General features: G+C 45.7%; 1 protein-coding gene across 2 annotated transcripts in view; it reads right to left on the bottom strand.

The window, feature by feature from the left end:
* Positions 1–26,058, bottom strand: part of LOC149370016 (bridge-like lipid transfer protein family member 3A) — a 72,017-nt gene that overhangs the window by 29,744 nt on the left and 16,215 nt on the right. For both annotated transcript variants that reach the window (XR_016285473.1, XM_089559671.1), the window contains exons 3-10: positions 23,796–23,834; positions 21,969–22,045; positions 20,136–20,244; positions 15,792–16,017; positions 12,836–13,186; positions 9,039–9,134; positions 6,131–6,336; positions 5,676–5,993 (exon numbers count right to left, since the gene is read on the bottom strand). Coding sequence is in view for 1 of the 2 variants with exons in the window: in XM_089559671.1 (XP_089415797.1) it covers positions 5,676–5,993; positions 6,131–6,336; positions 9,039–9,134; positions 12,836–13,186; positions 15,792–16,017; positions 20,136–20,244; positions 21,969–22,045; positions 23,796–23,834 (1,422 nt within the window). In the remaining variant the exon portion in view is untranslated. The remainder of the gene's footprint in view (positions 1–5,675; positions 5,994–6,130; positions 6,337–9,038; positions 9,135–12,835; positions 13,187–15,791; positions 16,018–20,135; positions 20,245–21,968; positions 22,046–23,795; positions 23,835–26,058) is intronic.

Raw genomic sequence — 26,058 nt, 5'->3', positions numbered from 1 at the left:
CAACGACGACGATTTACGATTGTGAGCAGTTGCACCAAATGCCTAAGTGCACGGTGAAAGAAGCCGCAGAAGCCTTGTCCCAACAAATCCCTGACGGCGCGGCGCGTGTGCCGCGGAGCACCTGGCAGCTGTTAGAGCTATCGTAGTCGCTCAAATTCGCTCGAAAAAGCGGACGGTGATTACAGATTTCCTTGCCAAATAAAGGTATACGTCCTGTTGCGGCAAACATTGTTTTTTGTTGTTCATTCGATAATTCGACATTCGGATAATTCGACAATTTTTCGCGGTCCCGTCAGTGTCGAATTAACGAGCTTTTACTGTATTCCCTCTCAGACTGATGCATTTGTTATGTCGCAGAAAGGGGAGAAAGAAAAAATAATGAAAACGCAAAGCCAACACCCGCGTCACTGCTCCTGAGATGGAGGAGAGTACAAAATTTAGAAATAGTGCAGGATGTCCTTCCCACCAAATCTGGCACAGTAAAGGGTTCACGAACATATGGCAGAGCTGTGTTTTGTGTTAAAGACGTCCTAACAGACTTGGATGCCGTGATTGAACAACTACGGCATCTATGTACTCGTACAGCATACATTCATGATCACCTTGAACATTCAGGGAATCTGCGAAATATTTCACTGAAGCGGAAGCTTTGCTGTCGTGAAATCAGGCCTGAACATTGGTGCCATTGATGGTGCCTGTTCTCGTTTTCCTATTATTGACCATAGATACATATGTTATTAATCCCCAATCCCCCCCCCCCCCTCTTTATTTAATAACCCACTAACCCACTTGGGGGCCTTTAAGGGATAATAAATGATGATGATGATAGCAGACTGGGCTGGATAGTGTGACCAACGTTTATTTAAAAAAAAATGTGTTACCTTAGGTAGCTGCTTTGAAATCAGCGCCATGTCGCGATTCTTGTGGTACTTCGGAAATCTCTGACAATGAACGCACTCGCATAATAAACGTACCCAGTACATTTGCTACCAAAACTAATATTTTTTTTCTGCATGCATTATAAAGTGCCCATATTTTGGTCCTGTGCGAATTTGCACTGAGACCATGCTGCCTGGAAACATTTCAGCATGGACTATACCCTGTTTCATAGGCAGTTGGCCGCTGCATCTGCCTTTATGCGCACATGTCTGCACATTAAGGGGGGACACTGGTCTTGAAAAAAAAATTTTTATTAATGAAGTCACAGTTACGAAATCGTCAGGGCACATGTATTTTTGTGTACTGATTCTAGATATGTCATTTAATTTCATGTAAAGCAATTCCTTGAACACTTATGCACTTTTTATGCAAGTATTTTGCGGAGAGTTTTGAAGAAAATTTGCTGCGGGAAACTCGCTTAAATGTATGCCATTGGGTTCTCTTGACACCAAGGAATACAATAAGGGTGAAATTGTCTTCCTGCCTATCATAGAACTTAAGTTATAGGGTTTTGAAGTTGTCGCTTCAGAAATGAGAAGGAAAGTGTGTATTCCTGTTTCTGAAGTGGCAGCTTCAGTACCCTATAACTCAAGTTCTATGGTAGCCAGGATGATAATTTTACCCTTATTGTATTCCTTGGTGTCAAGAGAACCCAATGACATACATTTCAGTGAGTTTCCTGCAGCAAATTTTCTTCAAAACTCTCCGCAAAATACTTGCATAAAAAGTGCATAAGAGCTCAAGGAATTGTTTTACATTAAATTAAATGACATATCTAGAATCAGTGCACACAAATACATATTCCTTGAAGATTTCGTAACTGTGACTTCATTAATAAAAATTTTTTTTTCAAGACCAGTGTCCCCCCTTAAAGGCTCAGTCTACTCACCGAGATGAGTGTATAAATAATGGCATATTCTGGTAGTTGGCACCCTATAACATCAATAACGTGGGAACTGCTCCCGGTTTAGGCAGGAATTTATATTTTATTTCGGCGTTAAAAGTCGCGTAAAAATGCATGGTGGCGACTCCAAACGTTCATTTTGTTCAAGAAGGTGGTAGTCTTTTTTTGTAGAAGCATAAGTGAATAGACTAAGTATCATTTGTATGCCCCTATGTCAGAGAAACGCACGTTTTGTTCTAGTAAACTGTAGAAGGCCTACCGCTCGCTTTTTCTGTAAATCACATGAATATGTATAGTTACACGTACGCAAAACGCAGGCACATTCCCACTTATAGTTCAGCGTATGCTAGCAGAGACGCAAAAATAAACTCAGCCTATAGTGGCGCCATCTGGTTCTCAGGACGGCAACCATTACTGTAAACAAACTGACTTTCCTCCTAGAAGTGGGAAAACTGTCACTCTAAATAAAAAAACAAACCGAATTTATCGCTTATACTTTTTCTTATAGGCTAGGTGTGACAAAGCAAAAGACCGGTGCTCCATTCACGGCCATTGAACGCACTGAAAAAGGCAGCAACAACGAGAATTCAGTCCGAAGCGAGAGGTCCGGCTTCGACGGGCGCCGCCATGTTTGTCGCCGTGCGGCGGAAATCCAGATGGTTGCCAGATGAGACTACCATCTCATACAGATGTGTTCCCACATCAATAAACTTTATTTTAAAATGTTCTACCGCACTCCTTGGCACCACAGCTGGCTAAACGGTAATTTGAGTATAGAGCTATCGGTTGCCGCAAAGAAAATATGGTCGATAAAATTCAGTAGACTGACCCTTTAACTCTGATTCTGCAGGGAGTGTCAGCTGCACTACTGAATGTGCAAACTGCCTTCAGCAGCTGTTTTTGGTTAAACCTAACAAGGTACGGGCATATGTCGATGTGCAAAAAAAGAATTGTCTGCTTACTCTGAAAACATTTGTTGAAGCAGAACTTTGCTCAAAAAATTGTTTGGTCAGGTGGGAAATAACTGCACTGCCTTTTATAATTTACTGACAGGGAATCGAAAATACTTCAATGAGGCGGAAATTTCGCTGTGGTGGGGGAAAACTGCAACAATGTGTGAGTGTGTGTAACACAAATACTGAAACGCTACTAATCTTCCTTTTGTGCTGTAATCAAACTTTATTTCACTGTTTTAGCAAATTTGTACCGTATTTACTTGCATAATAGGCGCACCCCTAGTTTGGTCGCGAAAAGTCAGATTTTTTTATTTCCGCGCATAATAGGCGCACCCCGAACTTGGCACTGTGATCAATACTGTATTTACACGATTGCAAGCCGACGCCTCGCCACCCCCCACCCCCAATCTTTATTTTAACAAAGTTTTTGCTGAACTGACTACTGGTCCACACTAGTGCTGCTGCCGTCGCAGCTGCTGCGGACCCACAGCACGTACAACGACATCGCGTAGAACAGCCGCACTCAGTTTTCAGGGATGCTCACTTTAAACGTTTGTTTGGAAAGTTTCATCTCCAGCCGGAAACGTTCCCGACTTAGGCTCGCGAAAACCTCGGCGCCTGGAGTCACGTACGAAAATTTAGGCACGCCACAGACGCAACTGCCGCACTTCTCGGCCACGTCGAGTTTCCGACCTGCCGCACGCTTGCCGTGTTCCAGAGCAAACTCCCAGCCGTGTCGCTATTAAGGTGCTTGCCCGTCGAGCTAAAACAGCAACGCTCAGCGGCAAAGCCACAAACCATGATGAACGACGCGCTACCGCAGATCCCGGCACTTGATAGCAACAAAAAAAAAAAAAAACCTGGAGCTGGTGATGCTGATGGCGATATAGATAGTGAACGCTCACGGCGGAAGAAAACATTGATGATGATGATAAGCTTGGCCTTGGGCGCCCTCCGTGGGCGGCGTCTGGAAGCTCCTTTGCACGTGTGTGGCCTCCGTGATCAAGCGCCCGTTGCGCGCAGCCGGAGCTGATCACGGAGGCCTCGACGCGTGCATTTCAAAGGCTATTCCCACGTGGGTCGTGGAAAGTTTCGGTGCGGCCCTTACGTTTTTTTTTTTAATATTTTCTTCGGCAAAACGGGCTGCGGCCCGTACACGAGTGCGTTTATGCGGTATGTTAAATTTTGCGAGTCGAAAAATTTCCGGAAATTTTACCCCGCGTAATAGGCGCACCCTGAACTTTGAGCCGGATTTTCTGGAAAAAAAGTGCGCCTATTATGCGAGTAAATACGGTATAACATACTGCCCTGTCAAAAATTTCTTTCATTGTGTATATGCTCTCTGTCACAGTGGATCCTGAAGGCATCAGTGGCTTGCTTCTGCTACGTATTTTTTGTTGAGCAGTGCTTGGTGCGACCAGTGCCTGAAAATCGGGCGCATCGCAATGGCTTCAGCACTTACAAAACCACGAAATGAAACAAATCATAGGAACTTTTGCTGATGTTTCCTGCATGTCTTTGTCTTGGTTTTCCAGCACCCTCTGCGTCCCGTCACAAGGCGGCCTGTTGCAGCAATCAGCCCAAATTAAGCTTATGCTGTGCACCACAGTGTAGTTATTTCACAATGCCACCTGTCTGCAGTAATTACTCCACCAAAAATGCTTCAAGACAGAACTGAAACTATGTGTGAAGTCAGCGCCACACACTGTTATTGAAACAAGACACTGGCAAAATGCATGCTTACTGGCTTTAACGTTAGTGATTTGGCCATTGGAATGGCCAGAAAATCGCAAAGAAAATCGCGACTTTCCCTTTTCGACCAAAACGCTCAAGCAACCTGTGTGGCTCATAAGTGTGACAGAACAGCAAGCTGAGCTATTTAGTGAATGTTGATCTTGGAAATGGGGTTACTACGCTATAAAACACAAACAACAGACACAGAAGTGGACAGGACATGAGCAGACTCACAACTGTAGGACGTGCACAGACCGTCCAATAAAAGTCAGTAGTGAGTCTGTGCAAGTCCTGTCTGCTTCTGTTGTCTGTATTTTCTAGCGCAGTAACCCCATTTTCATAAGTGTGAATTTGACAGTGGGGGGGCCGAGCGACCGTTTTGGTTGATAGGAAACAGTTGCAGGACAGTTGGGCACAGCTTATTTTTCCAGCCTTGTGACCACGCTCAGAGTCAGTCGCATACCCTTCACAACTCCGCTGCGGCTCTCCACTGCGCACGTTGGAATGCCAATGAATGCTGCTCACCTCTTCTCAGTTTTGAATGCGAAAAGGAGGCACGCGGTTATGATCAAGCTTAGAACAAAAGGTGCCGGCAATTGTCTTTTGGAAAAAAAACGCAGAAGGTGATCATGAACTTCTGTTAACAATAAAATAAGGTAAGCTAACTTACCCACCCCCTTCCAAATTGTATAGTGTACAGCATTTGCTGTTCACATTCAACAGTTCGAACTTCGGTTAATTAGAACTGTGTTGCCATCCCTGTGCAGTTCTAATTAATGAGCTTTCAGCGTATAATCAAATTCAAGCTTCTTTTCAGCTGGGCAAATGAAGCTTTACTATTTATCTACAGTCGCAAATACAACAGTGTCACACGCAACGCTTATACAGCAAAGCTGGCCATGGTGCAAACAGTAACACAGGGTGCCTTCATACACTGCCCTTTTTGACACTTACGAGGGAAACGGAATGTGGTCTCGGACGACTCCCCTCTGCACTGCCATCTGCTTAGCCATTTCCTCGGCAAACCAGAAAACGCGCACAATCCTGAGATGGCGGAAAGCAAAGCTTCAACTTCCAGCTTTCCCGATCTGTTAAACCACTTCACTTGACGACAGGAGAGGCCCCCCCCCCCGATCACCCACCGTGCACTTGTAGACGCTGTGCAGGAAAGCGTGCGCCCACAGCACGGTGGGCAGGTCCAGCCTCAGGGCAGTGGGTCCCAGGTAGGCAAACAGGTGCGGTTCGGGCACAGAGCCGCCGGCCAGGGACGACGCGATGCTGCCCTTGGCCGATCCGGGGCTGCCCACAATGTGGCCGTTGGACGTGACGGGCGACGCGGCCGGCGTGGACCGGGCGTAGTAGTGGGTCAACTCCAGGTGCAGGGCCTCCCCGGGGAGCAGCACGGTGGCGCCCTCTGACGCCAGGAACGGTCGACGCTGGCTGCGCCCCGCCATGCACACCTGGCGGGGGACGAACGAAGAACAAGGGGGGGAGAGAGGAGGGGTGGGAAACGCCAGTGAGATGTCTGCCGCCGTTACTGTGCCTGTTGGTGGGGAGGAATTTCGGAGCACTCCACATCCAGCGGAGGCCAGCCCACCTGCTGCATGGAGAACTCCTCGAGGCGCACCAGTAGGCAGCTGGACATGAGAGTGCGCCAGTCGCGCGACGAGGGGGAGTTGCTCCCCGGGGTGGAAGAGGAAGACGCGGGCCCACTCTCCGCCCAGTGGGAGAGCATCTGCTGCACCCAGGCCTGGCGCCCGGAAGAGGGCTCGCTGTACTTGAGCCAATGGTTGCGGGGGCTCGCTAAAGAAAAAAAAAGGAAAGGCACACTTATGAGGTATCCGAAGTGTTACCACCGCAGTGCACCAATCGAGCAAAATTAAGAGGATTGTTCTGAACTGCATATGCACCTCCATTAATGATGCACAGTTGGTGCTCTCATTGCTTTCTTCATTACATAATTAAACAGCTAAACATGAGCTTGAATGGGAGATAGCAATGGCAGCATGGTCGCTTAGGTGTGAAAGTGCAGCTTGAAATAGAGGGTGAATTTCACAGCTGTTACTCACGAGTAGACATACTACAAACTTTCAAAATTCTTCAAAAAAAGCAGATCTTCGTAATTAACGTCACGTAAATCCAGGTGCTACCTTCCTATCGTAGTAAAGGAACCGAAAAAAAGAAGTTCTAAATGGAACAGGCGCAGTCACAGGTGTCGTCATCACTCTGGACTGCTACCAAGCAGTGGACCGTTTAAAAAATGTCTACCTCTGACAGAGAAGCTTAGATGTAGCACATCACACTGGAGCTTCATTCCTCTGCAACAGTGAAGGGACTTCTTGAACAAGAAATGAGCAGAGACAAATGATGGTGTTCAGGAAGGCCACTACAGAAGCGCCCCAAGCAGCGAAGTTTGGAACACCACTGTAGCAGCCAGCATGTGATAAACAGTTGAGCCCACGTGAGATGGACGCGACCATTAACTGCATTAACTGGGTCTTGTTCGTTACATCCCAAAGTTCCCACTGAAAACAAATTACAGGACTCACATGAGCACCACTTTCATGATGTGTTTTCTATGTGATACGCATTCTTGCAAAGCTGTCCATTTCAGCTTCAGCCAGAAAACAACAAGAGTCCATCTAGCATGCACTGAGATTAAGGGGGGACACTGGTTTTGAAAAGAAAATTTTATTAATTTAGTCATAGTTATGAAATTTTCAGGGCACATGTATTTTTGTGCGCTGATTCTAGATATGTCATTTAATTTCATGTAAAAGAATTCCTTGAGCACTTATGCACTTTTCATGCAAGTATTTTGCAGAGAGTTTTGAAGAAAATTTGTTGCAGGAAACTCGCTGAAATGTATGCCATTGGGTTCTCTTGACACCAAGGAATACAATAAGGGTAAAATTATCATCCTGGCTCTCATAGAACTTGAGTAATAGGGTACTGAAGCTGCCACTTCACACACAGGAACACACACTTTCCTTCTCATTTCTGAAGCGAAAACTTCAAAACTCTAAAACTTAAGTTCTATGATAGGCAGGAAGACAATTTCACCCTTATTGTATTCCTGGGTGTCAAGAGAACCCAATGGCATACATTTCAGCGAATTTCCCGCAGCAAATTTTCTTCAAAACTCTCCACAAAATACTAGCATAAAAAGTGCATAAGTGCTCAAGAAATTGTTTTACATGAAATTAAATGACATATTTAGAATCAGCACACAAAAATACATATTTCCTGAAGATTTCGTAACTGGGACTTCATTAATCAAAATTTTTTTTTTCAAGACCAGTGTCCCCCCTTAATTGGTTCCTGGGCATTTCAGGGGGCACATCTCATTTTAAATTTGTCGTGCAAAAGTGTACTGCCCCCGATACATTTAGGCAAAGCGTGAGTCAAGCGGTCAAAGATAGTTTCAATTACTGCAAAGGTGACAGCTATACTAATAAACTTCATACGTGAAAATCTGGCTATGTTTGCACCAGTCACACATTGTTTTCATTGCTTTACCTAGTGTGAATGCCTCTTTATACAGCTGTGTTCTGATGCTACGTGAGGATCCAATAAGGAGTTTTCGTGTGTGGAAAATATCGAATCTTGTCGTGTTGTCAAGACTTTCATGACGGCCACCCAATTAATTACGTAAATCCTCCCTTTTGGCAGAAATTCCTCAGCCCTGTGTAGTCTCTACTCAGAGTGTATAAAAAACAACCAAGTGTTCCCGAAAGCCATCAACTCATTCCACCACAAGTGCCCTGCATGGAAGGACTTTCAACGCAAAGGAACCGTCAGGCACTGATCAGGTTGTTTTCAGATATGACCTCGGAAAAACAAGGAAAACTTTATGAATTCAGTGACAATGCGAGTGACTGAACTCATGCCTGACCTGGTTGAGCTACAGATCACACAAATGATTCACTAGGATTTCAAAACACACCAACTGCAGTAACTGCGAACACATCAACATGAATACTTACCTGATCTCTCTCTCTTTTTTTTTTTTTACTGTTCAGAGAAATTGCTTTCTTGATGCATGCTATGCAATCATGTAGCACAATGCTTAAGCTGAGCTGCTTGGAATGGAAAAAAAGTCAAATGGGAGAGCAACACAAAACAGAAAAATTGAGGTGTGCATTCCCGTAATGCGATATTAGTTTCAGCAACAGATATTAAAGAGGCGTGTTGCATAAGAGGCTCACAATGGTATTTCAGTGGTCTAATGTGAACCATTTATCCACGAGCCAATTGACCTATTAGTGGGACATGTGGGAACCACAGCCCATTAATCATATGACCTAATGGGTTACATGGCTTACGAACAACCCATTGCAGACGACTAGAGCAACGGCGCAGATCAAGGGACACAAATAATTAACAGCTAACCACAGTAAAACAAGGTCAGATCTTACCGCTCGAGTGATGAATCAATCAATGAGCCAGTGAAATGTTTTCAAATTGCCAAAAAAATTGTAAGGTAAAACAGCAGGCTGACCCACCAGCTCCGTGGAACGGGTAGTAGTCGATGAGGAGCTTCTCCAACAGGACCTGGAGAGCAGCGCCCCCTTGCAGTGGGCCCCAGCCAGACCGGGTCTCTGCACGAACGCCCCACAAGACACAAGCCATCGGACACTTGCCGGCTCTACCACCACAAGGCTCCACACCGGTTATGAGGTGTGAAGCTCAACACAGCAAAAGAATAAAGCAAATGGCTGTGCATACATGCAGCCACTGAGCACAGAGACAGAGGGAATACTCAGAAGAATAGAAACTAAACAGCTATGTGGTCACTACAATCTTGAGAGGTGTAAGAAATGAACACAAGGCATTGCCACGGTGATGGCAGAGCATAGTTTCCCCTTAGTTTTTTGTCAGGTGAGCTGAAAAAGTTTCTCTGCTGTTTTACAATCAATGCCATGAGACAGCTCGCGGAACGTAAAAAGAGCGCCAGACTGAGTTACAATGCAACCAGCCTTTTAACACTCTCTCGCGGCACCACATGGCAAGTGCTGGGCCTGGAATGCCACCTCTAATATGGCGTTCTCAACAACACATGGCCCGCTAATAGCATGCATGTTGCTCCCGCCGCACTGCAAACCCTGCAGTCGGCCCATAAATACTGCCGTAAACGAACAGGAATTAGCTGCAGCACATCAACAACGTTTAATAGATTGAAGCCTCAATTTTGACAGTTAAAATTTCACACACAAAGATTCATGCTGCTTTGAACTGTTCCAAAGTGTGGCAGTTATATCCAATGGCATTCAAAGTGTGCTTTCTCAAAACAGTGCCGGCCTTGTTCACTTCTCCACGAAATTTTCCATACGATAAGAAGTTCCGCACTCTTGCACGCGGCGTGAACAGTGTTATGGTTGCTGGTGCAGTTCCGTAGCTACAGTGAGGTAAGCACACACACCCAAAGGTGCAAAAGACCAAACCAAGCCACGAGACAGTGTGTGGGCAGCGCTGTTCGAGGTGCGGTGCGCTGGCTCTGAGGTTTTTGTTTCCGTCATCCACTTTTCTTGCCCCATGTGGCTTGAAGGAGTTGGTTTATAGGTTGCAACAGACAAAAAATTGAGTGCAATGATGCAATGAAAGCGGTGCTTGTGAAAACAATGCTGGAGTACACGCATACCACAACTGAACCTGTACGGCTTTAGTTTTGATTTCATTCCCTCGAGAGTTTTACAGAGGCCCTACGGTGCAGACAAGGCACAGGCACAAATTCGAGTTTGCTGCAGCATGTAGCCTAATTTGCCATTTGGCAGTTTGGCACGAACGGCGTGGCAGTCCCACCACAGCTGTTTTCTGGCATACATTAATATAGCCATTGCAGGGAGCAAACAAAGGTTTTAATTATAGCGAAAAAATAACAGGCACTATCTTTCTCTGACAGTAATGATGACACTGAGCTTAGCAAGGAAAGCTCCATTTCAGAACATTCTTCTGATAAGGAAAGCAACAGCAGAGATGAGGATGACAGAAGTAATGAAAAAAGCAACCCTCAAGATGCACAGCATCCACAACAGCAGCTTGGCATCCAAAAAAACTAGAGCATGTTGCTTTCACAGCATACATAAACATCTTACATCACTCTTAAAGAACTTTTCTAAACTCCTAGAGAAAAAAAAAGCATTCATTGACTACCCACGCTCTGGGTGGGAAATCAATTTGGTACTGAAGTCCCAGCAGCCCCCAAAACAAACCTCAAATGTTATGACGCAGTTTGCCTAGAAGTTAGCTAGTGACATTAATACCTAACTCAAAATGTACCCTTTATCGGGTGCAAGCCGTGCGCATGTGTCACATGTGGACAAACGGTAGAACTGCACTCAAAATGTCTCTTGGAATTGAATGACATCACTTTCAAGCCATTCTGACTATTGGTTTTGTGGTTAAGGGTGGTTATACAGTTGCGCCAATGACTTCATAAAAGACACCTCAAATGTGGTACGTACCCTTACTTCAGACTTTTGGACGTATTATACTACTTGTATCAGCATTGAAAATTGCTTCAAGAAGTATTATGAGGCAGCTGACTGATAGAAAAAGCTCGAAAGACAAACAACTTTTCAAATTATTTTTTTTTTGTTTTTGCCACCAAGACAAGTCTCATTGTACTGCACACCTGCGCTTGCAAGAGGTATATAAATGAAACAAAAACACACTGAATGGCTTGTTTAATAGTTCGGTATAATTCCATATGCAAAAATATGGTACGTAGGCGCATAGCTTTCCATTTTCCAACCCTTGAAGCAAGTGGGACACATGTGTCCCGGTGCTGCACAAAGGGCCAATGTAACAAAATTTTATTCAAAACTTGCCATCATTTGCTATCACGGCGCAGTCCATGATTCTGTGATAGTTGACAGTGCAGGCCGATCATGGCAAAATAAAGTGAGCGTGCTGAACGCTGGCCCTGAAAGTTAGGTGCACGTGTTTTAAGCGAGGTTAAAAAAACTTACAGGATGGTTATAAGAGTGTGATGCGAATGCTTAAGGGTTAGCTGTGGTTCCCTTGTGCATACGTGTCTCTTTGTGCTCTGTGGCAATGAGCGTGACCAAGCTCCAGTGTGCCCTTAGCTGACGCAATTTTGGGAGTGCCTCTGCATGCCCCCGACTAGTTTTGAAGTGTGATAGGCGCAATCTGTAGCTTCGGTGACCCTTCGGTGCCTTAAATATTGCTGCTTGGGGGATGCTCTAAACATGTGCATCCCTGCAAATCCATTGAATGTCTGCAGGTAACGACTCAACTACAGAGGATACCGGCGGTATCAGACATAACAGTCCTACTCGATCCTCTCTCCAATAGCTGATCCGTTATGCTGCCCCCGGCTTGACGCGCATTGTTCCTGCTTATCAGGCGTGTGAGAGACCAAATTTTTGTCAAATCAAAAAGCAGTGGTGCATTTTAATGAAACTAATTTCGAAAGCAATTAATAACTTGGATGCAAATTACTGCCCTAAAGTAATTTATTACATCACTGAGAATTACTAGACCAGAAAAGTAACTGATAAGCTACAAATGACTGAAACAAGTAATTCCATTACTGCCATAGCTGGCTAAACTGAAAGTCTAAAAAAAAACAAAAAACAATTGAGCTTCTGGGGTCTATGCGGGTTCCCTGATGACAATCAACAAGGAACCCGCACAAGGTTGCGAACAAGGGGCCCTTTCGATCCGCAAACAATCAATCATTTTTCTTTTTTTTTTCTTAGCTTGGTAAGTGTGCATTTTTCATCACAGTTTCGCTTCCGCATATGAGGGTACTATCTAACCCTCGACTATGTCAAAAACAGGCGGCAAGTTCGACACAGCTACTATGTTCTCTCATCACTTTTACTGCGCACAGTGCTGTAGCCAACGACTACAAAATTAACAGCGAGATTTCAGTCTGCACTATAAAAACTTTGTTGAAGAGCAATGGCATTTTTCATAGTGAGATTAGAGTATCCACATCCACATGTGCATCCGTCCATGAGTAGGTGCACGTGTGCATGCGTCTGTGTGAATGAGTGGGTGATTACATTCATCATCATCATCAGCCTGACTACACCCACTGCAGGGCAAAGGCCTCTCCCATGGCTCTCCAATTAACCCTGTCCTTTGTGGGGATACAGTGGCCACAACTGGCAAACTTCTTAATCTCATCCGCCCAGCTAACTTTCTGCCGCCCCCTGCTCCGCTTGCCTTCTCTTGGAATCCACTCCGTTACCCTTAAGGACCGGCGGTTATCTTGCCTTCGCATTACATGCCCTGCCCAAAAGTGCCCTCCCTCGGGAGCGGATGCTCTCACCCTTGGGGTCCATGTCGTCGCACAGGTGCAGGTCGATGCGTGTGCAGAACAGGTGGTAGGAGGTCTCCAGCACGTCGTGCTGCCGGAAGAACTCCACCAGGGGGCTCTTGGGGGCCCCTCCTCCCCCTCGCTGGTGGTGAGAGGAGGCATTGGGGGGGGCTGCTGAGAAGTGGTCGGGCGTGGGCAGGGTGGAGCTGGCCGCCCGGTGTCGGCGCCCCTGGGCGGCTGCCTTCCGCACCAGGGCAGCCAGGGAGTGGCCCAGGTGCAGGGCAGCCACCAGCTGGGCGTCAGTCAGGGCCCACAGCAGTTCGTCCAGCACCAGCACCAGCCGACTGGCCACCAGGCTGCAGTCTGGGGGGAAGGGATCCACAACGAAAAGAGGAACACAATCACATTCCTTGGCCCACATTCAAGGAGTGAAATGCTTTTAGCCCTCAATGCTGGAATTCCCCTTCGAGAGGTATGTCAACACTTTCCTTAATTCCCTTCACAGCCTCAAATTGCTCCAAGTGAGCGTTGGTAAAACTCTTTTATAAGCCACAAATAATATCATAAGCTTTAATAAGCATAACATATAGATCACAAAAGCTTGTTAGGCCAGTTTCTCCCTAACCTCTACAGCTCTCATTGTCATCGTCGTCATCAGCCTGAGTCCGCCCACTGCAGGACAAAGGCCTCTCCCATATCTCCTGTAGGAGGGCTCTCAATGTACCCAACACATAATACTTGTGATATGTTCATAAGCAGATAATGAGAGGCAGTTTCATTGGAGAAATGAGAAAGCATTTGCGTTTGAATGCCAGCAACTTTTTTTTTGTAAGTCATCATGGTCACATGACACCTACCACGTGACCCTTGTATTACATCGGCAACTTTTTTGCAAGTCACTGTTGTGACATGACACTTATCACGTGACCCTTGGATGACGTCAGCGACTTTTTTTTGAAGTCATCGTTGTCCAACATCAGTACACATCCCCAACACACTTTACCGTCGCACACACCAGAACGCGTTCACTTTGTGCCCCTCTAACACGCTTGAACCAACGACCCTTTGTGGTGTACACATTGTGTGGTTGCCTGGCACATAGAGGGCCTGGGTTCAAACCGCAATGTCGGTGGTTCGAGTGTGCAGATGTTGAGAGAAAACGCTAGTAATTACAAAAGATTCAAAAATGAGTTGAACTGATTAGCTATTTTGATCTCCCCAAAGTTTTATTGCGAAAGCAATACTGCTCGAGGTTTCCGCTCTTGGCCGTCGTCCTGGAGAATCCACCATTGACCTTTAGCGTGACCTATGTGTGACGTCATGCCAGCTATGGAAAAGTGGCCCCCCCCCAACTCGGCTCGTCGCGATCGTCCCAGCGAATCTCCATGCCGCAGCTGCGCGGCGCTCTCTGTACGTGATGTCACGCCAGCTGTGGAAAAGCCCCCCCCCCCCCCCCCAACTCGGCTCGTCGCGATCGTCCCAGCGAATCTCCATGCCGCAGCTGCATGGTGCTGCCGCGAGGGGCGCTCGCTGTACGTGACGTCATGCCAGCTGTGGAAAAGCGGCCCCCCCAACTCGGCTCGTCGCGATCGTGCCAGCGAATCCTCTATGCGCTGCTGCCGTGGGGGAGGCACTCGCTCTACGTGACCAGCCAAAACCAGGCGCAGCCAGGGCTATTGCTTTTGCAACTTACCGGGCTTAACCAAGCTAAGCCTCTGCCAATTTTTCAACTGCAGGCTGTTTAACCCTTAACCTGCCACTCCCGAGATAACTCGGGCTACCACATATGCACACCCCTTGCCTCTCCCGAGTTAACTCCTTTTGGCTTTTTAACTCACCCCCTGCCGCTTCCGATAATACTTGTGTAAAAAAAAAACGATGCTTACATGTACGCCATCTATGAAGAAGCCCCGTAAAATCATAAATCTTGTAGGGTAAATTTTACAGAACAGATGGCACGCATGTTTCCACATCCGAGTACCTAGCTTCGTTTTGGTTTCAGCACAGCAGCCATGTGTGAGGCAGTGTGCCACACTCGTCCGCGCTTTGACGGACAAAGAAATTCAGAACTGCTTATGAATTCAGAGTCCATTGATAATGAGAACGAGGAAGGAGCCCACCTAAGTGCCTTGTCGAGTGATGTCAGCAATGAATACCCCCCGCCACCGAAAAATCCGCGTAAGAAGAGGAAATCTGACGGGCCGGATTGGTGCTGAAGATTTGATTCAGTACAACTAATATCTATAAGATTATCCTGAATAAACATCGCTACATGTCCTGCAGAGCATTTTAGTGCGTTACTAACTAAATATTTCCAGGAAACTGACCTGCAAAAAACCCGGCAGGGTGTGTGCAGCTGTGAGTAAAAAAACCTGGCAGTGAAAGGGTTAAAAATGCTTCCTGTACTGCCTTGCAATGTCATTGAAGTGACACTCAAAAATTCAATTCATTGGGTGCACACACCAAACTGCACGATACATAGCAGGCCCAGTTCACACAACAATTCACAAGACCAAGTGTCAGTGGCACACATCCACTACGCTCAAAGGACCAATGACAGCTGGGTTCATTGTGCGAAGGCCCAGAAAACAAGTCTCTAAATGATACTGCCAGATACTACACGTAAATACGAACTAGCACTAACTCCCATCCATTTCAGCAGTCAGTGACGACTCAATGGCAGTAATGCTTAATCAGCTATGCTGCTGCGAATTCCTCTGTGTTGTCGGTACAGCCATGCATAACCAATAAACAGCTTGCTTTCCAGTTTTCTGCACCCTGCTCTTACGTGTGTCATTAGCGAAATGTGGGGCCAGACAAACTTCCAACTCTCTCCTACGAGGGGAAAGAAAGAAACTTGAGGTGATACTTTGCCGAGGTTCTCCCTACATGCCCGTATACACCTCTAACATGCCTAACATGCCTTAACGCTATCACGTTAAATGACCATGATCGAATGGCCACTGACCAGCGAGGCGCTTTTTGAGCACGATGCGGCAGCGGGCGCCGTTGGTGATGAGGCGTAGTGGGGCACCCCCGGGGGTGGTTCCCCCCCGTGCGTGGGCCTCCAGGCGCAGCATCTGCCACTGCAGCTGCCGGAAGAGCAGCAGCTGGTCGGGGCCCTTGATGCGGCACAGGCGCAGGTCACCGGGGTCCCACCGGGGGGTCCGGCTGTCCAGCACCACCCGCGACAGCTGCACAGTACAGGACAAGCACATGGTACCTCTTCCATTGCTCTGTAATCTGTTGTGCGAGACGAGTGCATCACTGCTGTTTTGAGCACCTAGTGACACCTGGTGGACACAAAGACCAGTTCCAACCCAAACACCAGCTCCGCCTTTTACGACACAATTTCTTGGGCATTTTCCCACACTAAAATATTTTTCTTACACTGTGGGGGCCTGCCCCTACCGGTCCCCTCTGGTTGGTTTCCCCGCTGATGCACCCTCCCTAGCACAGTTAGTTACCTTTACTAACAAGGGAGGGCGCCGGCGTCGTAGCGACACGGACGCCACCCCGGACGGCAGCAATGGAGAGGGTGGGGTCTGGCCCCACCTCATGATCGCATATGCTACCAAGCGCACCATGTCAGCTGCGGTTAAATGGTTTGGTTTGGTTTATGGGGTTTAACGTCCCAAAGCGACTAAGGCTATGAGAGATGCCGTAGTGGAGGGCTCCAGAAATTTCGACCACCTGGGGTTCTTTGATGTGCACTGACATCGCACAGTACACGGACCTCTAGAATTTCTCCTCCAAAGAAATTCTAGCCGCCGCGGCCGGGATCGAACGCGAGTCTTTTGGGTCAGCAGCCGAGCACCATAACCACTAAGCCACCGCGGCGGCGCGGTTAAATGAGGAAAACGCATTTATCTCTTCTATTAAAAACCCACAGGGACACTTGAAAGCACGCTGGCTACTTCGTTTTACATCGCTCCCAGAGCAAAGCATGAAGCTCATGTTCGGTGCCACCATGTGCTATCAGTGTGTGCACCTATATCAATGCTGCCTTTTTTTCAAGTGAAATTACAATGGACTTCCGTTAAGACGAACTCAGCTAAGACGAATGCGCGAATAAGATGAACAGTGTGGCACCATTTGGTTGGTTCCTCAAAGCATTCAATGTAAAATTAATCCGCTTGAGATGAATTGTTTCGCTTCTGCTTCGACTAAGATCAACTTTTGCAGCAACTGCAAAACACAGCGACGTATGCAACGGCACTCACAGGGAGCCCATGCAGCACTGTCGAGAAAGGGAAAAAAAAATAAAACACTGCCACACAAGAAAGGGCATGCCCACTAGGTAGGTTCCGCACACCTTCATGCAAAAACACGTGAAAGCTGTCTTGTTGGGGTGAGCTTTCTTGCGAAGAAGCTTTGTTGCCGCTGCGGAAGAGGCAGGGCATCTTTGTTCCTGACTGCGCGTGGCACACAGATGCCAGATCTCAGTTATAATGCATGCGTCATGTGCCATGTGTTGTCTCCCATGGACTAAAAGGTGCGCAGGTTTGGAGAGCTGCTGCTCGTGGACTTGGTAGAGTTGGTAGCAGAATTGGCAGGACTGGCACAAAGTTGCAACATGTTCTATCGCGGTGAGAAGAGATGGCCAGATATCAGCGCTGCATGGGCACTGCCTGCAGGCAGACGAAAAGGTGCATGGTGCAGAGTTGATAACAGATGCGCTGTGGAAGGAGCAAGATAAGACACAGGTGCATGGCTACCCAAGTGGGCACCTTCCGAGGGCTCGGAGACTCCAAAATTTATTCAGGGGAAAAAAAGAAAGAAAACAAGACCAATGCCATTTTCAAGTAGCATAATGCGACCTTGTTTAATGCCATTGCACTTAAGCTCATTTCATGCATACTGCCATATATGTTTCCTTTGCAATTATCTTTTCAATGCACGGTGATGTAATCCAATGTTCTCATGTAAACATATTTGCTGGGGAGCACTTCTGTTCACATGAGCTTCTGATAAGACGGAACATGTTCTCTGGTCCCTTCAAGCTTGTTTCAAAGGAAGTCTACTGTATTTTGTCATCTGTCACACATGCTTGTGGTAATACCAAATTTTTTTCTCCTCTGTATGCCTGCCCACAGAGTGCCGAAGCAGCAGTATCACTAGCAGCTGCGGCCATGAACGAAGGACTTGTGGAGGGGCAGTGTGCCACCATGACTCAGTCAGGAATTCAGCCCCTTGACCTAAAGGCACAGCTCATGGCTGTCATCATCATCATCAGCCTGACTACGCCCACTGCAGGGCAAAGGCCTCTCACAAGTCTCTCCAGTTAACCCTGTCCTGCGCCAGTTGAGGCCACCGTATCCCCGCAAACGTCTCAATCTCATCCACCCACCTAACTTTCTGCCGCCCCCTGCTACGCTTGCCTTCTCTTGGAATCCACTCCGTTACCCCTAAGGACCAGTGGTTATCTTGCCTTCGCACTACATGCCCTGCCCAAGCCCACTTCTTCCTCCTGATTTCAACTAGAATATCATTAACGCGCGTTGTTCTCTCACCCACCCCACCCGCTTCCAATCTCTTAACGTTACACATATCATTTTCCTTTCCATAGCTCGCTGCGCTGTCCTTAACTTAAGCTGAACCCTCTTTGTTAGCCTCCACGTTTCTGCTGCATAGGCGAGTACCGGTAACATACAGCTGTTACATACTTTTCTCTTGAGGGATATTGGTAAACGGACATTCATGACCTGAGAGAACCTGCCATATGCGCACCACCCCATTCTTATTCTTCTTGTTATTTCCCACTCCACTGTGTAAAAAAAAAAAAAAAAAAAAATCTCAGCATCTTCACGCTGATAAAACGTAAAAGCATGATGTGTTAGCTGCAGGCATAGCTTTGTGCCAAATGTGCCAATGCAAAAACACTCAGGCGCTGTACAACCAACACCAAGCTATGCTTCTGCAAAAAAGCGGTTCCACCCATTACACCCCTGCACTCGTGACATACAAAAGACAGTGGCAGCCAAGGTAGAATATGCAAGATTAGCAGTACCGAGGCAGATAAAAATTCAGCCCTCTACTAGTAAAACTGGCACAGCCCAGCACTGTTTCATGCTGGAGGTGGATGGACAGTATACCTTCACTGTACCACATGCACATGGCATCAAGAGTGCTGTCACACCCTAGGAGCTCCTCCAGAACTTTTTCCATCTCTCTCATTCACATGATATGTAACCTGTTAGCTTGCATGCCATCACTTGTTATGGTACAAAATATGTCTGCAGAGCCTAGTTGTCACAATAAGAACAATGGATTCAATATTGAAATCAATGCTCAGAAAGAAAAAAATTATCTCCAAACAAACATTCCTTCCCGTGTGTAAAGGAAAAGATAAATGTGCTGATTACGAAATGATAAATGCGAGATCAGCCATTCTTAATCTTAGCTAATTATTGAGTGCAGTATTCAATTTTACTCTGCAAGGTATTGAACGCTTTTTTGTCCATGATAACCAAGGTTCTGGTAAAAAAAACACAAACAAATAAAGAAAAACACAAAAAGCTTATGCACGAACCCGCAATTTGTACGAATATGTTTAAGTCACAAAAATAATCCAGGTATGCATAACTTGCATAACCTCCTCTCTCCTTGGTACACTGACAGGACTGAGAAGAACTTTACACGACACACCACATTTATGTTCAGCTCAAAGAGTCAGCATAAAAGCACTTGTTGAAAACCCTGTTAACAGAATATCAGTTATGATGACAAAATGATAAAAGAGGGGACTGCATAAGGCAATAGAGTAAAACATAAATAGCTAATCCCCCCCCAATGAACACATCCTTTAGCATGCCCTTTTTTTTTCTGGGGCCTAGGTCCTAAAATAATTTTTCTGCTGATTAAGACAGCCCAACCTGTGAGCACTATGCATTGCACAGGAATGCGCACCTCAGCTGAGACATTCACTACAACGTACACTACCCAGCCAAACGTGCTAACCTGCTGTCTAAAGGCAGCGTTCTAGCCCCAATAATAAAAACAGCAATTGACATACACAGTAATGATACAATACGCACTCCCAATTTATACGTAATGAACCAAAATATCCATCTCTATCTACTCAAGGGAAAGTGACATAATATATAAATACATGCATTATACAACATGCAGCAGATGATTCGAAAGAAGGGATAAACTATCCATCAGTCTCACTCAAGCCCACACAGTTACCATTTAGTTTTAAAAGCATTACTAAGTTAAAATAACTGCAAACTTCAGTGAAACCAGAGCAACCGGCATCCGTGAGTCCGCTGCAGAATACCCCGGAAGGCCGGATCAGCAGAGAACCCACCTGAAAGGAGGCGACAAATGTTGCCGACTGGAAGTTGATCACCACCGAGTTGACTACCACTTTCATGCCGTCAACCACTCGATCCGAGAAGCCATACCTGCCCCCAGAACTGCACACAAACAAGGACACAGGTTGAGGCAGTGTACTGAGGCATAATGCAATCGTTCGACACATGGCGAGTCTTAAGGCGGATTCACACCGGCGAGTCGCGGAGGTCACGCGACAGGTTTAAATCGATTTGTTGCGCTCCCTCCCCGATTTCCTAGTGCTTCGGAAACCGCAACTAAAAACAGACCGAAGTTGTTCGCGCGACGTACGCGACTCGCCAGTGTGAATCCGCCTTTAAACCTCCCCAGCTATAAACAAATCTTGGAAGCTTTGCACTATGGGTAGCTGAAGCACATTCTGAAATTCAGCGGCAACATTTTAAGCCAGGAGAACTACACAAACAAACCCAAGCAGGCCTTCTTTCATGGAACTGCAGTAACACAGTAAAAGAGAGTACTGAAGACAGTACGCTACATTAGCAATCAAAGAGACAAAAGTTATGCCTGTGAATGCCAAAACGTTTCTATGTGCGACTTACTTTCGTAATTATAAACCATGAGTCCATCCTAGACTGCACCTTTATTTCAAACAATTCAAGCATTTGATCATTCATACTAAGCTCTGTAGCACTGAGAAGCTTGAGGTGAGTTGAAGAGAGTCTATAAAAATTCTTTAGGATGTTTGCAACCTCGAGTTTCGAGATCCATGTATCTTGCATTAGTAAAAGCGGCAGTAGCTCATTCATTCATCGATCAATAAGCTCCCTCTAGGAAGGCTTACATAAAACAGCACTGTTGACTGCATGACACAAAAGTTGTAGTGTACAGTCTGCCGAGCTTCACACAGTCTCCAAGATGCGTGCCTTTAATGCCAGCAACCTACTTCTGGTTACGTCAACACCCATTCGCCAAGACCATCAGCTGTATCCTGCTTGGACCTAGTTGGCACTCCACTGATGTACAGCTCCTTCCTCCATATTTATGAAAAATGACGCCACTTCTGCAGTCCAATGCAGTTCACAAACAAAGTACTTATAGCACAGCACCCATCTAGTTACCCCCCGAAGAAATACTCAGCAAAAGGGATCCACTGAGTAGACTTCCATGGTAGCTGCCTCGTTTAAGTTGGCGTCCTTCCAGTAGTGGCCAAGAAAGTGCAAAGGTTCTCGCACACCTGACTGTGAAATTAACACCCATTCTGACTTAGACATGTAATCTGCTGTGCGTCCATTTATGCACGCATCTGCCAGAAGATGCTGCTGCCTCATTTTCAGGAAGAACAGAAAATTAACTGAGAATAACTGCTGAACTTGCAACTGCAAAACATTTTGCCTACATTCAGTGGATCCCTCTGAGAGGAAAAAATGTCCTTAAATTTAATAGTTTAGTTTAGTTTATCGGGGTTTAACGTCCCAAAGCGACTCAGGCTATGAGGGATGCCATAGTGGAGGGCCCTGGAAATTTCGACCACCTGGGGTTCTTTAACGTGCACTAACACTGCACAGCACACGGGCCTCTAGAATTTCGCCTTCATCGAAATTCCAGCCGCCGCGGCCGGAACCGAACCCGCGTCTTTCGGGTCAGCAGCCGAGTGCCGTAACCACTGAGCCACCGCGGCGGGGCTGTCCTTAAATTTAAGGCTGACAAACTACGGCTCTGCTCAGGCCTAAAGAGGATATAGCCGAGCGTTGTGACTCAGTTGTCGCGATCATTGGGGGAAAGAAAGGGTGAAAGCGTGTTGTCCACAGAGGGAGAGAGGGCCCCCCCCCCCCCCCCCCCCACTGACCTGTAGCTGGGCTTGCTGCCTGAGGGAGGCCTGAGCTGCTCACAGGTCTCCACCTCCACCAGCACTTCGTCCAGGCACTGGTGGAACAAGCACACGGCACGTGGACAGTTATGCTCGCAATTCACAGCACCCACGCTCACACAGCCTGCAGCAGATAAGGCTGATGCTTGAAAGTGAGGCAGGCGTAGAGGTAATATCGTGCTTCAGTTGACTATTCTCAGGTTATTATCAGCTCCAACCAAAACTATACCGAAAAAAAAAATATTTTGATATTTTTTATTCTGCACTGCTATTTTTTAGTTCTGTGCATTCGTGTTTCTTACTTTTTTTATTCCAAGTTTTCATGGCACAAGGTGTCATGTGCTATGTATGCGTACTCGATTTTAAAATTGTTGCTTCAATACCCCATTTGGTTGTTTGAGTTACTGTATTGTAGTTGTATTGATATCCAACTGAAACATTGTTCGTCTACTTACATTCTTTAATGTTATACTTGCTCAGCTCCTACATTATATCCTGGCTTATCTTGGAAACTACAAATATCTCTTACCCTGTTGGTCTGCTTGACCCCATTAATGCTATCCCATTCCCCTCCCCCCCTATGTAGTGCCCTACGGGGCCTTCAGGGTATTTCAAATAAATACATAAAACACAATCTGCCACCCATGGGGAGCCAGCCCACAACTTCCTGATGATGCAGTGCTCTAATCAACGGTAAAAAAAAAAAAAAAATAAAGTTGCCTCGCATCCCATTATCTTCTCATATGTTCCAACCAGGGTTGAGGCCCCTTTCATTTATCTTTTAAAATGCCCATTCTGTCCAAATTCTGCACAACATAAAGCATTCATAAATCTCATAACAGCTAAGACAGTATGTATAACACACTGAGAGAAATCTAAAAAGGCTCAATGTTTCAAAGGGGGAGCAGAGAGCAAAGAAAAAGGTGTTACAAAACGAAAAAAAAAAAAAAAAATAGTTCAGCAGATTCAAACCTTTCGGTATCATACTAAATCTGTCAGCAAAAAAAAAAAAATTAATGACTAAACAATGAACTATCGTATTTACTCGCATAATGATTGCACTTGCCTAATGATCACACTCCTGAATTTTGTCGGCAAAATTCTATTTTTATTTATTCCCCAAGTCGTAATGATTGTACCCCGAACTTGCTGCTGTGATTTGTCATGCGCCAAATCTGGCTGACAATGATCGTGCTTGCCATCTGTCAGCAAGTGCTGACAGATGGCACGTGCAGATGATCATCTTGCTCTGCCAGCCGCCATTTTTGTTTTGATGTTCCGCACTGTTACAGCGGCAGCCACCTGTTGGTTGATCTGCTGTCATCTCGCAGCAAACGCGTTCCGACACGTTCTTATTCATGATAGCTTATACTTGTGATAGCTATTGTAAGGAGTCTGACCTGCGACTTGTTTGCGTTTTTGGTGCTCAAAAATTTTTTGTGGAAAATTTACCCCAAGCAATGGTTGCACCCCTGAATTTGTGTCAAATTTAAAAAAAAAAAGTGTGATCCTTGTGCGAGTAAATACGGTAGTATGCTTGTTCATCAAATTCAATCGCAAGAGTTTGTTTCCATTGATGCGTGTCTAAAGAGGGCTGGAGAGCTGCTCATAAAGCTGCACACATATGACCTGCCTTTTAAATACCATCCCCCATCAATGGCTACCATTCCACCTGACTCCTTGAAATGCCATAGAAAAGCTTAATTTTCTTGCAACAAAATGATTCTTCACATAATGTAACGCCGCTAACTACGCAAGAGAGCACACTAACCCATTAACAAGACACAGAATAAAACAAATACTCACCAGGTGGATCGGCACATACTTGAGCTTTGTCCAGTGAATCTGCAATCAATGCACAGGAGAAAACAACAAGCTCAGATGCAATAAAAAAAACCATGTATACACTAAAAGAAAACTGGAAACTGGTACGGCCGCCAGCAGATAAAAGGCAAACTATGCTGTACGCACAGTTTTTCCCTCAACAACTTCTAACACATCCGTCCTACACTTCATTACGCATTGATCACCGTCACAAGGTAGGAATTCCATCGTGTTGCACCAAATACTGCCATGACTCCTTCATTCCAAGCACTTCTATCAGTTGAAATCGCCTTCCTCGTGCCATTGCTGAAATTACAGATGGCATTGCTTTTTGTACAGCTGTTACTAACCTTTTTTTGCTCAATGTTTAGCATACTTTTGCTGTCATTTTTCGATGCTTTTGGTTTTTGACAACTACTGCTTGGTTGTGTTGCTGCTGATTTTGCTATCTTGTAGCGCAGTCATTGACATTTATTGTATAATGACCATTTAGTTAAGTGTTATCTTTTTGCTGTATTTTGTTTTACTTTATTCTGTTTCACCCCTACTCCCCTCTGTAATTCCCTTGGGCCCTGAAGGTAAGTAAATAAATAAATAAATAACTTATAGCCCTGGACATGAAAGCCTGTCAACTCTAGTACCGATCCAAGGTGGAAAACCGATCGTATGAACCACTTGCAGTCATAGAACTATCCCACATTAAATCCCATTCTCACAGAGAGCACCATTTACATGAAAAAAATGCATAAGGTGGCCACTTTATAAATTTTTTTTAATGCTCAGCATGATAACTCTGTAGAGCTAGGTAAGCTTGAATTCTGCTTTCAGGCTCTACAAAGACAGCAACAGTGAAATGAGGAGTGCATAATGAACTTTCACAATGGCCACATAACAAAAAGAAAGAGGGAAGTACTGACACACTACGATGTTTGTGTCAGTTTTCCAATGGCAATGAGCAGCAGCAGTGCAACTTTAACTAAGAGACGATCACCATGAAAACTAGGCACAGGAAACAGCTCTGTCAAGAGCTAACACTAACAGACATGCTCCCACGACCACAACTTCGAGCCAAACCTGTCCCCTGCAGAGTTAATCCATTACAACTAATGCGCAGTTCTGTCCAGTTCTTTTCTATGAACTTTTCACTGCAATAATAAAACCTCAATTTTCACATGACTCAAAATACTGCAATTCTCATTTACTTCCCTTGATAACAGTTCTTACTGGCCTCTCTTATTTGTGGTGAGTCCCCACTTCCCAAACTTTTGTCAGCTCAACTACTGCTCTAACGTTGCAACAGGTTAGTGTCTTTTACCATAGTAAGTTGGGGTGGTCGGCATAACTAACTGCATGACTAATACAGTAAACTCTCGTTATGAAAAACTTGGTTAAGACAAATCTCAGAGATGACAAACACTGTGAGGAAATACGTCTGCTTTCCTAAAAACTCAGTGCCTTCAGCCGAAACGAAATTCTGCTGCAGCCCCAGACCCAGGAGACTGTGTGCAGTGATACTCACAGAGCATCACTGCACCACTGTCAAGGCAAGCAAAAACTTTTTAACCACATTCTTAAAGAAAAAAATGTGACAGCAACTAGTTTAATGTTCTCTAATGTCACTAGTGCCTAATGCTCTTCTTGCGATTTTCAAGCCAAAACTCTGGTTGGAACCGTTTCCACTGCCCTTATATGGCCATCACCTTCTAGGCACGGAACCCTCGCGCCTGCTTGAGCGAGGCACAGTGATCTGACATGAGAAACCACAGCACAGTGCGCGTCTCAAGTGCCACGCTGAGCCTTTGGCAGACTAAAATAAACCATTGGTGTGGTGAGCGCCTGCTCCCTGACCGAAGCTTAAAGAGTTGGATGGGAACTGAGTTTTCAACTAACGCGGTGTCACAACGTGTGTTTTCACGGCACAGAGATCTGACTCGGCCAGATGTCAGTGTAATGAGCGAGTCTCCTGCAGTGGACAGAAAGACGCGTGATGCCTGTGCTCGTGCCGCGGGAAGACCAAGAGAAAAAAAAAAAAAAGAGACGATCGTTATTTCAGAACCTGTACTGCATGGCAGCTGGGCATCTTTGCAGAACAGAGAGCCAGAGGAAAAGCAAGAAAACAAATAAGATCAATGCATAGCAGTTGTTAAAAAAAAATAGAGAGAAATGAGGTGGTAAAAAAGAAAAAGAAGCTAGACCATTCTTTTTTGTACTGCCTTTTTCTCCTGAAGGTTATCTTCCTAATTTT

The sequence above is a fragment of the Amblyomma mixtum genome, chromosome 1 (genome assembly GCF_055824585.1).
Source record: "Amblyomma mixtum isolate Tamu chromosome 1, ASM5582458v1, whole genome shotgun sequence".
Taxonomy (NCBI): Eukaryota; Metazoa; Arthropoda; class Arachnida; order Ixodida; family Ixodidae; genus Amblyomma; species Amblyomma mixtum.
This window is presented reverse-complemented; position numbering and strand designations above follow the sequence as displayed.